General features: G+C 36.1%; 1 protein-coding gene across 2 annotated transcripts; it reads right to left on the bottom strand.

The window, feature by feature from the left end:
* Positions 1-5,135: 5,135 nt before the first annotated feature.
* On the bottom strand, positions 5,136-9,388 carry LOC137410105 (kinesin-like protein KIF21B). 2 transcript variants are annotated; one of them, XM_068095690.1, is made up of 4 exons: positions 9,294-9,388; positions 7,069-7,369; positions 6,304-6,503; positions 5,136-5,247 (listed from the first exon to the last, which is right to left on the bottom strand). In XM_068095690.1, the coding sequence occupies exons 1-4, from the start codon at positions 9,353-9,355 to the stop codon at positions 5,193-5,195; spliced, it is 618 nt and encodes a 205-aa protein (XP_067951791.1). In that variant the 5' UTR covers positions 9,356-9,388; the 3' UTR covers positions 5,136-5,192. The 2 variants fall into 2 exon arrangements, with proteins under 2 accessions (XP_067951791.1, XP_067951790.1); XM_068095689.1 differs by having other exon boundaries at positions 9,276-9,386.
* Positions 9,389-13,027: the final 3,639 nt, after the last annotated feature.

Raw genomic sequence — 13,027 nt, 5'->3', positions numbered from 1 at the left:
ACATAAGGGTACATAAGGCTACATAAGGGAAAGTCATCACTTTATTACTAGCGTGCTAGTTTGCTAATAGCGTTCATCAATTGAGTCACTTTTTATTATAGGTATACCATTATTTTAATGCTTCAAAACAATATTAATATAATAAAACAATTATATCAGGTTGAACATAGACTGGAATAGATGGTGATATGGTTGGATTTTAATGCCTATGTAATTTTATTTTATCATCCATTTCACCAATGTTGTCATTTGATTCACATTCAGTTGTGGAGTGTGTGCACCTTTGTTTTAGGATTTGTGAAAATCACTCTAGGTCAGTCAGAGACTTGTGATCATCAATAGGCTTGCGCTCCAGACTTATCACTTTATGTATTTTGATGCCCCTTTTATCATAAACTAGCACAGCGCTAATTCCGATGATGTGCAGGAAAATATCCAAACAAAATTAATATATATTAATTATAATAAATGAAATAATTGCGGCTTAGCAGCATTATGCATTTCATGTGCACAACAAGAGAACAGACAATCTAAAAGAGCAAACAGTCATCTAGGAGTATGCACAAGGGCATGCAAGAAGGGCTGCAAAGATTGCTTCCTACCAATAAGTGAGTGAGAAGTCTTGGTGTAATAAATAATCCAAATTAGGGTTAAGTAAAGGTAGCCTTGCAGTGCAATAAAACTAAATAACGCATCATGCATGATATACTTTCTTGATATTTCTATTATACCTATACAACATATCCATAAACATGCATAACTGCCACAGAAAACAATGTTTCTGTGCAACTGGTTCCAACAACATTCTCCACACTCGAAAAAAGATGAAATTAACAGCAAGTTTTCTTATTACTATTCTTAATCGCTGCTGTTATAATTTCTCCGCAAAACCAATATTTGGTACAAAAAAAATTTCTCAAGAATTTAGGACAGCTTGTAACATTTCTTTTGCAGTAACTGCATTTATATCGATAGCATTGACTACGGTTTTGAACCTCTGTCTGTATAAAACAGTCTAAAATGCATCTGAGGTGTTATTTAAGACTGGCTTCGCGAGTATTTTCGCGAGCATGATCAGTCCCTCCTTTCTCTGTGGCCGTACCAATATCTTTTGAGAAATCTCCCCTCTGCGTAGAGGCCTTCGCATAAACAAGATTGTCGATAGTTGCTTATTCAATGTGTGAACATGTAGTAAACAGAGTCGAGAAACTGTCTGAGCTTCTTAGTAGAATAAATATTTCAATAACCAGATTGTTGCAATGTTAAAAAGATAACCTACGAAACGAGTCGTGAAAATCCGTCCATTTTACGATTCAAAGCTGCACGAATGCATAACGACAGTAGTGCGAGCATAAGACGTTTGCAAAGTTGGTACATTTGTCAATGGGCTTACTGCAACTATAATAGTTTATAGTACAACTATCATGAACTATCTTGCGTTAATAAATTTGGTATTTAATACGCATTTGCGATGGTATTACAAAGTCAGAGAAAAGAACAAGTGAGGTATATCTAATAAAATGCAACATCAAACCTGAAAACTATCTATGAAGTTGGTTTTGTAACCAAAGTCTATCATATTTAGCTGTTGTAAGAGTGGCAACATCAATTATAGCAGTTATAATTGTTCTTTTTTATCAAACCATGAACTATATCAACAGGAAATTAACTTATAATCTAGTATGGCAGAGCGCTTCGTGTTTTAGTTCTCAAAGCATCACAGACGGCTAATAGTTCGTACTGAAACTGGAGCGAACCGCCATGCCGAGCTTATCTTTAGCTTCCTTCGAACGCTCGGAGACTATTGAATGAAAGTCTTGCTCGACTAGCTAATCGTGGGTCTAAAAATGAGAAAGGCGACAACTTTTAACGAATTTATGAATAATTATTGCTTTTGAGTGTAAATGTATTACAAGATGAAGTCGGAGGCTCTTTTTATTGACATTGGCGGTGATGCTGCTTTACGATGCGTTAAAATAACTAGGAATTGATTCGTTTGAATTTTTTTGTAAGAAAAAATAACAATTGAAAAGTTAGAAAGTAATTACAAATTATATATCTTTGTAAATTTTTCTTACATTAGTTCAACCAATGATATACAGCCCCACAGGCTGTATATCATTGGTTCAACATATGTACATTGGAATCAAGCTTAAAAAACAAAATATCTGAATATGCTCTGGTGTTTGTTGATTAAAATTTAGCATTGAGGTAGATTATTTAATAGAATCTAGCATGAGCAAAATTCTGGCTAAAGCATGGATGATTTCAAGTTACCATGTAAAAGTAAAACTAATCTTCGAAATAGCCGTTTGTCTATTAACCAAAATGCATTTCACTCTAGCAAAGCAAGCAGTTTTTGTTGCTTCTTTCAGCGTATTCTTGAAAGCAAGACTCTTTATATACTGATGATATACCAATGACATATGCCCCCTAGCCTGGGCATGGCTCTTGTGGGGGATTGGGAGAGAGGGGGTAGCCTGGGCATGGATCTCTCCCAATCCCCACAAGAGCCATGCCCAGGCTACCCTCCATATCTATGGGGAGTGGTTATATATCATTGCTGATACACATTATTTTCTAAGTGGCTGAAAGCTCTGAAATCTTAGTCAGTTGTGGCTAGATTATACTTTATCAGTAGGCCTAAATATTACATATTTGCAGACAAAGTGACTCAAATACAAATATACTAGAGCTTTTGAGGATCTTGTATCTTACGTGAATTCAGTAAAGATTTGACTTATTGCATATCATCTCAAAATTTATCTTGCAGTATGGAAATTTTTTATTTTGCTGTCAATAGCAAATTAGACAGAAGCTCTTGAAAGGGTAGGATATTTTCAACCTATCTCTGAAATTACCTTAATACATTAGATGACCCATAGAAAACTGAGTGATGTCGGTGTGTGAAATTTTAATGCCATTACTTTGGCATTAAAATAATACTTACCATTATTTTTAGAAGAAGGTGAAAGACAGTTTTGCAAAATACTAATGAGGAAGCAGATTACTTTAAACGGAGCAGTGGAGCTCAACACTAAATTAGTGAAGTGTGAGTGGTTATAGGTGTGAAGTATCTCTGCGTATTCTGTAAAATGGAACGTGAGATACTTTCCAAACAGTGCACATTTTACATATAGTCTTGGCTCATGTTCTGATCACTAAGTGTGTAAAAACTCACTAGAGTGTTTTTGTAGGGAGTGAATGCTCTCGACACAGCGAGAAAACTCTCCTGTTAAATATACATAACATTGATCTAATTCAACATGCCTGCATTGTGAAGCGTGCAAACGTCTGGCTCATTGCTTTATGCCATACTTCCAAACGATACCTGGGTGGTATGGTTTGCTAAAGAAATATGTTTTTACCCTAACAGCCTTACAAGGTAATGATTTTTATCGTCACGGTCACACCTATGGCAGTTATTTCGGAGCTCAAGATGTAAATGTAAAAGCTGAAATTAGTAAAATAAAGTTGAGATTAATATTATACAAACAAGATGTCACTTTAACCACATTTACATGTTTAAAAAATTAAGCATCTTCAATAAGTTTATTTTTTGAATAAGATTATTTGATAAAAAAATTAAAGATTTAAGTTAGTAAAGAGTCTTCCAGGTGTAGTAATTGGATTCCTGTTCATAGATAGAAATGATGTCTTCCAGGTGTAGTAATTGGATTTCTGTTCATAGATAGAAATGATGTTCAAAACGCACCTGGCATTGAAAGATATTTCTTACATTATCAAATCAAAACTACCTTATTTGGTGATGCAAGAGTACAAGTTTAGTTGCAGTTTGTTTCAAGTGTATTATTAACGTTAGTTAGCAAATGCAAACTGGCACCTGCGACTGGTATTATTTCAATGATAGTTCTTAAAACTCGCTCAAAATTCATGACTCAGTCGCAATGCGAAATCAGAAAGTGGAGTCAGTTATTTGGTATCACTAAATAAATGCCAAGTAAATTGTTTGTTTATTAATATTTAAAATGTTTAGTTACAAAAGCCTTTGGAAAGCGTTGACTGCTACTAACAGCTTGATAATGGCGTTCCCTTAATAATAACCTTTAACTCAAAGTTCTTTAGATGAGAAGTCATTGAGAAACATATTAGTTTTCTCAAACTGACCAACTGGAAAAAAAGGGAATACTATAACATGCTCCACCCACACAGTACCAACTCATTATCAATGTTTAACTGTAGAGTAAGTAAGCAAGTATCACAGAGGGCTTCAAAGACCACATGGTAGACTACATTATGAGGTTTTTTATTACTTCGCAATACTACCTTCAGAACTGTTATCTTGCAATACTACCTTCATAACTGTTACTTTGCAATACTACCTTCATAACTGTTACTTTACAATGCTACCTTCATAACTGTTACATTGCAATGCTACCTTCATCACTGTTACTTCGCAATACTACCATCATAACTGTTACTTTGCAATACTACCTTCAGAACTGTTACTTTGCAATGCTACCTTCATAACTGTTACTTCGCAATACTACCTTCAGAACTGTTACTTTGCCTTTAAAAGTATCATTTTGATGTGTTTCCTTCCTTAAGGTGAATTATCATATCTATAAATGCATGCTTTTATTGGACCGAGGATGCAAACGCATGCAGCTCAACAATGAAACACTCAACTATTGATGTTATTGTATAGTTTTAATAAAATTAGACTAGCTGTGAGCCAATGTTGTTATGATAAACATATGTAGGTACCTTACAAAATTAGAGCAAAGTAAAAGGATTCGTGTTGATACATAAGACAGCTCCATTACTCTTAAAGTTAGTTTATTTTTTAGATAATTTCAACGAACAAGATTGAATACAATAAAGCCTATTGCACCAAAAATAAATGCGCATTTCGAAAATCTACGGCCAGTTAAAACAGACAAAGTGTTTAAAAGGTTAAAATAAATATCGACGAGAAGAGAAGAATAATTGCATCGATGGATATGATGTAACATCATGATAATCTTTGACACGAAAGAGTTTATAGTCGGATGTGCACTAGGAATATAGACACATGCAAAGTACATGGGTCAAACAATTTGAACATTGATTTAAAAAAGGAATGTATAAGATAATTTTCCTGCATAGTCATCAATCGTAAAGAAAACAAAAATAGCTACATAAATACAGACAAAAAATATGAGAATATGGAGAATGAATCTGTGCTTTGGCTATGAACTGTATAGTTTATGTGGGTCCATCCACCAGATCCTTATCGTGCAATCACTGAAAGAGCATGAACCATGTCTGTTATACATGCTAAATCGTGGCGCATGAAAAGTTCTTGGACAAAGAACAAGATATGTTGGTACAACCAACCAAAGTTATCAACTTCTCCATTTGGCATATTTACACAATTCACACAATGATGCTATTGAATAACTATAAAAGAAACTGTCAGCCCAATATATTGCATTTATTTAAGATTTTGTTTGACGTATCAACAACGTTGGATGCTTAAGGGGTTCTAGTCGCGTTAAAAATATCAATCGGTTTTGCTCCCAATTGACAAAGTAGCATCGCAATCATTTGACCGCAAGACAATTTGTAAAACGTCACTTTTGAGGCATCTGTATTGCCACACCGATCGACTAGGTAAGTAGTCACACAGTCAGTACAAAAATCATTAGTATTGCTTAAGCGAACGGTTCTCAGTAAATCAGGCAACAAGACGCTATGCGACTACTTGTGCTTACTCATGATTTATCATTAAAAATGGGTAAAAAATTTTGTGATTATACTCGAATACATACAGTAATCAGTGAATTAATTGGATTTAAGGAAAAGCCAGTAAATCTATACTATTTGGCTAATTGGCCAAGTGTCTCATTAGAACACATGGGTGACAGACGTAACATTAAATTTACAATAAGCTTACATAATTTGTATATTGAACAATTACCTACCTCTGGTGACAGTAAGTACTATATACTAGTTAGTAGATATAGTGAACAGTTACCTACCTCTGGTGACAGTAAGTACTATATACTAGTTAGTAGATATAGTGAACAGTTACCTACCTCTGGTGACAGTAAGTACTATATACTAGTTAGTAGATATAGTGAACAGTTACCTACCTCTGGTGACAGTAAGTACTATATACTAGCTAGTAGATATAGTGAACAATTACCTACCTTTGGTGACGGTAAGTACTATTTACTAGCTAGTAGATATACTGAAAAGTATCCTGCCTCTAATGGCAGTAAGTACGATATACTAGCTAGTAGATATATTGAACAATTACCTACCTCTAGTGACAGTAAGTACTATATACTACTTTACCTAGAGGCAGTAAAGAGATTGCTGCGGTTGGTAGCCATAGAGTTGACGGCTAATGAATGAGCACGCACTTCATTTAGCTGCTGGCAAGTCTCGTTTGACCGAATCTTCACAGTGCCAGAGCGACAGCAGCTTAGCAATATGTCATTATCTGGTAGCATGCACATGTCGGTGATCCAGTCCTTATGGGCGCCATTAACTGACTGAAAACAATGCAAGTTGAGGAATGAGGAACCAGGAGTTTGTTTGAAATTGACATTCAACTTAAGCGGAAAGGAGCGGCGTGAACTGCATTAAAGATGGTAAAGATTAAACACTGGCGAATCAACTTGTCCCTTTTGAATGAGTCAACAATGCAATCCTGCAATATGAAACTTTTAATCATAAACGAGTCTCTGTATTGTAACAAACCTACAAGACATTTGCAAATATTGGTGAGAGACACAGCATAATGTCTTGCGTATGACAGGTTGATCTGGTGAGACTGAACCAGATGGGCTCAACAATGCAGCAATGACTAGGTCTGACATATTTTATATTGACTCTGATCTCTAGGCCATCAAGTAGGATCACAATTGGATTGAGTGATTACCAGGAAAACCGATATACTGATATCAATCATTCACTTCATCTCAAATATTACTTCTAATAAAAAATATTTATTACAAAGTGGTGATCTTGATTGGTGACCATTACCGGAAATAACTATCACCTTTATTTTGCTATTAAATAGAGCAACACCTAGTATTGTAAAAACACCAATTTTACCTGTGGTTGAGAAGAGGGTTCACTGAGGTTCCATTTTTTGATACGCATATCCCGAGAACCACTAAAAAGGATGTCCTGACGATGCGCGAGACATTGAACACCATCATAGTGAGGAGGGTCCATAGTAAATTTGGCCTGAATTGGATAATTTGAAGTTTGTTCATTGGAAATATCAAATCCCTTAATTAGATGATCCTTGGAGCCAGTTAAGAGTTGTTCTTTCCCTCTTGAGTCGTTGTATAAACTAAGGCAAATAATCGGTGCTTGGTGGCCGCTAGCAACCTTTCCGACTGCCGATAGCCTGTAAGCGTACAATATTTTACAGATCACCAGCCTTGACAGTTTAAATGAATATAGCAATTAGTCATCAAAAAGGTGCAGAAGCTAAATTGCTAGATTTAGTTGTAAGTGCTGTTAACAATATATATATGGTTAAATGATGTTGTGCATGCAAGCGGACAACCAATGAAAAATAACTGTCAGTTACAAAATGCCACATGGGTAGATCAAATACACATTAGGAGTGACCCTTGGACTTATACAAAGAAAGAAGATTACGGTTGTGCGCATAAACTACTGATAGAAGAAAGGTTATAGCTGTGTACATAAACCACCTATAGATGAATGGTTATAGATGTGTACATAAACCACCTATGGAAGGTTATAGTTGTGTACATAAATCACCTATAGAAGAGAGTTACAACTGTGGTGGATTTTCTAAGATTCATACACCAACCTCTAATAATAGTAAGTACTATATACTAGCTAGTAGATATATGGATAAGTATCCTACCTCTAATGGCAGAAAGTACAATATACTAGCTTGTAGATATATGGAGAAGTACACTACTTCTAATGGCAGTAAGTACTATATACTAGCTAGTAGATATATGGAAAAATATCCTACCTCTAATGACAGTAAGTACAATATACTAGCTAGTAAATATATCGAGAAGTATCCTACCTCTAATGACAGTAAGTACAATATACTAGCTAGTAGATATATCGAGAAGTATCCTACCTCTAATGACAGTAAGTACAATATACTAGCTAGTAGATATATCGAGAAGTATCCCACCTCTAATGACAGTAAGTACAATATACTAGCTAGTAGATATATCGAGAAGTATCCCACCTCTAATGACAGTAAGTACAATATACTAGCTAGTAGATATATCGAGAAGTATCCCACCTCTAATGACAGTAAGTACAATATACTAGCTAGTAGATATATCGAGAAGTATCCCACCTCTAATGACAGTAAGTACAATATACTAGCTAGTAGATATATCGAGAAGTATCCCACCTCTAATGACAGTAAGTACAATATACTAGCTAGTAGATATATCGAGAAGTATCCCACCTCTAATGACAGTAAGTACAATATACTAGCTAGTAGATATATCGAGAAGTATCCCACCTCTAATGACAGTAAGTACAATATACTAGCTAGTAGATATATCGAGAAGTATCCCACCTTGGATGTGGTATAAAAACCTTTTCATATTTTTTATTATTTTACCTATCTATAATTTTGCTTGTTACATTTGCATTAGATCCTTGCCATACGAAATAAATTTGTTCCGGTGTTGGCATCGTAACATAAAAATGTCGTATAGAGGGGTGAAGAAGCCCATCATGATTATTTAATACAAACACCCCTTGGTGAAAATCATCAAACTTTTATATTTTCGTACTGACAGATTGATCTGGTGAGACTGAACCAGATAGGCCCAACAATGCAGCAATGACTAGGTCTGACGTATTTTATAACGACTCTGATCTCCAGGCCATCAAGTGGGATCACGATTGGATTGAGTAATTACCAGGAAAAACTGATATACTGAAATTGATCATTCACTCCATCTCAAATTTTATGTGATGAACAACACTAAAAATTAATGAGAAAATATTATGTTAACCTTGGTAACTACAGTTACTAATACTAATATTTTTAAAGTGCTTTTAACAGAAATAGCTGTCAATGAGAGTGTGTGCCTCAAAATTCTCTAATTTTCGTAATCTTCAATTTTTTTTAACTGGAAAATTCTCAAACTATAATATACACAAATATTTACAAGGAAATTGAAGACAAGCCGGCATCCAAACTAAATCCATCATTCTCAGAGGGATTCTTAGCAACAACATTACATTTATGGACAACATACAAACTAACAAATGTAGATTTTTATTCTAGGGATCGTAACTGAAAAAAACGCATCAACTTATGTATTGAGGTCCCAGAGCTGAACGGTGGTTCCAGTAGTTGTGTATAGTTTATGACCATCTCTGCTGACTTGGATATCAAATATCTGCTGCTCTCCCTGTTGTAGAATGGCCTGACTGCTCGACGCTGGCTCCACAGGGATATTGTCATGCACCAGACCAGAGGAACTGCAACATAAGATATAAAACCTCACATTGTGTCCATCTCTGTTGGCATAGTATTCACTATAATAGGAACTAACCGTTATGATAGGAACTAACGGTTATGATAGGAACTAACCGTTATGATAGAAACTAACCGTTTTGATAGGAACTAACCGTAAGAATAGGAACTAACCGTTACGATAGGAACTAACCGTTACGATAGGAACTAACCGTTACGATGGGAACTAACCGTTACGATAGGAACTAACCATTACAATAGGAACTAACCGTTACGATTGGAACTAACTTTTACGATGGGAACTAACCGTTACGATAGGAACTAACAGTTATTATAGGAACTACCCATTACGATAGGAACTAACCGTAAGGATAAGAACTAACCGTTATGATAGAAACTAACCATTACGATAGGAACTAACCGTTATGATAAAAACTAACAGTTATTATAGGAACTAACCGTTATGATAGGAACTAACCGTAAGGATAAGAACTAACCGTTACGATAGGAACTAACCATTACGATAAGAACTAACCGTTACGATAGGAACTAACCATTACGATAGCAACTAAACGTTATGATAGGAACTAACCGTAACGATAGGAACTAACCGTTATGATAGGCACTAACCGTAAGGATAGGAACTAACCGTAAGGATAGGAATTAACCGTTTTGATAGAAACTAACCGTAAGGATAGGAACTAACCGTTATCATAAGAACTAACCGCAAGGATAGGAACTAACCGTTACGATAGGAACTAACCGTTACGATAGGAACTAACCGTTATGATAGGAACTAACGGTTATGATAGGAACTAACCGTTTTGATAGGAACTAACCGTTACGATGGGAACTAACCGTTACGATAGGAACTAACCGTTACGATAGGAACTAACCGTTACGATTGGAACTAACAGTTATTATAGGAACTACCCATTATGATAGGAACTAACCGTAAGGATAAGAACTAACCGTTATGATAGAAACTAACCATTACGATAGGAACTAACCGTTATGATAAGAACTAACCGTAACGATAGGAACTAACCGTTATGATAGGCACTAACCGTAAGGATAGGAACTAACCGTAAGGATAGGAATTAACCGTTTTGACAGGAACTAACCGTAAGGATAGGAACTAACCGTTATCATAAGAACTAACCGCAAGGATAGGAACTAACCGTTACGATAGGAACTAACCATTATGATAGGAACTAACGGTTATGATAGGAACTAACCGTTTTGATAGGAACTAACCGAAAGAATAGGAACTAACCGTTACGATAGGAACTAACCGTTACGATGGGAACTAACCGTTACAATAGGAACTAACCGTTACGATAGCAACTAACCGTTACGATTGGAACTAACCGTTATGATAGGAACTAACCTTTACGATAGGAACTAACCGTTACGATAGGAACTAACAGTTATTATAGGAACTACCCATTACGATAGGAACTAACTGTTATGATAGGAACTAACCGTTATGATAGGAACTAACTGTAATATCTTATGTTGGACAGTTTGACTGTATGTGTGGTAGAGAAGGTAACAAGTAGCCATATAAATGTAATTGCATCTGAAAGCAAGTAAGTATGAGTCGAGCTAGGCTTACCTGAGCACTGTTATACATTTAGCTCCAGCTCGGATGTCCCACATTTTGACAAATGAATTGGAGACAGTGTAGACAAGCCGGTTGACCTCGCAATATCGAACTTTGGAGACATAGTTAGGGTGGCCACCAAGACACAAAACTTCTGAACCAATTGACATGTTCCACACTTTGCACGTCAAGTCTGCGAGACAAAAGGAAACGCAGGTCAATTATGAGGTATTAGAATATGTTAGTGCGTTAGATTAGAGTCAACTTGACACTTACCTTTACTGCCAGAAACCAAAAGATTGTCGGCGGCACATATAGATAGTACAGCCTTTGTGTGACCAACTGCCTTCTTTACACATATGAGACTCTGGTTGGAGCTTGTCACCTGCAAGAGACCCACCCAAATGAAAACATGTAAATTTAAGTAACAATGTTGCTGAGCTTCTAGTAACAACATCGCTATTACAATTTGATAAGGTTACACATACATAGCTCTTAGACAGAAACCAATCATACCTCCTATAAATGATCTACTGCAGGTATAAAGATGACTCGAAAATATCTTCACCCCAATGTTCTATTAGTGAAATTTTTTACGTCAATCGTTTTAAAGGCTTATGGGGAATAAAAATTATGCTTTCAACATATAATTATTTTACTTGCATATCGTGTAGTTAGTCTAATGCTAATTTAATGCTCTCTAGCCATTTTAATATATCAAAGAGTGCATCCCTTAGCCTAGAAAAACTAACATTAAAATCATAACGATTCCTAAAATTATTATTTTCTTGTAAAGAAGAGGTGCTGCAGTCCGTGGTTTGGTGTGCTACTAGAACACCAAAGGCAAAAAGTGGGGCTAGTTGGAAGAGTAGCGATTTGCCAACTCATAGCAATCAAAATAGAGGCTCATGAAGCAACGCGCTACAATAGGAGTACTTTGGAGCAGCATCACTCAATATTATCGTCATAAATAAACCTCTCCAAGTCGTTATACAATGGGACTACTATGGACTAGGAATGCCTATTGTTTGCTCATCTGGCTCATCACTCGTGTTGTTTGAAAAGCAAACATTTGTAAGCACTTGCTTAGTTACAAGTTACTCCTAGGATGCCATGGCTAGTATCACCTCTCTAGTCAAGATACACAAGGTCATAAGGTCAATTGCCCAACTAGTTGCCTAGATTGTGTATAGATTGTGTGTAGACAAGTGTACCAGACACATGATGTAGCGAGGTTGTTTACAATACATTGTCGCATGGTAAAAATCATAGACTACAGAAAACGTATTGTAGGGCCATTCAAAAGGTTTACGCATTGGGCTTTTATCTAAGAGCTGATAACGCCAAAATTGAGTTGGCCCCTTCAAGGCAGTGAAACGCATCTGTTATAACAAACCACTCTGCGATTTGGTGCGCACTCTTTGTTAATTCTTGCTATTTGAGACTAACAACACTAATTCTAGCCTGAGTTTCTAATTTCTAAGAGATGCAATATTCCTATTTAGTCCAACGTGAGCCGAATAGTATATGTTTAGGGGAATGGCATTAGGGCAACTGTTTGTTCAGTCTGAGACTTTTTGCAGCAGTACTCAGTAAGCAATGCTCTAGAAACACGCGACTGTTCATCATCGTGATTATGAAATGTTTTTTCCATGCTCAGTTAATATTTGTTTTTGAATGATTTTAATGATGTTGGAGGTATCACAGTAAGTTAGTATTAGGCTGTATAGACTCACATACATGCAAATCCAGCTCATAATTTGTTAGTCAACACATGAAGACAATTACGTAAGTAGTTCAACGGGTTAAACTTGAAAACTTGGGCCTCATTACTTTGTCACAGCTGCTGACGGTGCCAAAGCTCTGCGCCTATTTGTTTTGTGTGCAGCCAGTTTGTGTGTTGGTGAGCCTCATGAATACATTAGTACTGTCAGAGTCCTGGAGTGGCTGGCGTCTCCTGCTCA

The sequence above is a fragment of the Watersipora subatra genome, unplaced genomic scaffold (assembly GCF_963576615.1).
Source record: "Watersipora subatra unplaced genomic scaffold, tzWatSuba1.1 SCAFFOLD_76, whole genome shotgun sequence".
NCBI classification, from domain to species: Eukaryota; Metazoa; Bryozoa; class Gymnolaemata; order Cheilostomatida; family Watersiporidae; genus Watersipora; species Watersipora subatra.
The sequence above is the reverse complement of the archived record's forward strand: the minus strand, read 5'-3'. Positions and strand labels throughout refer to the sequence as shown.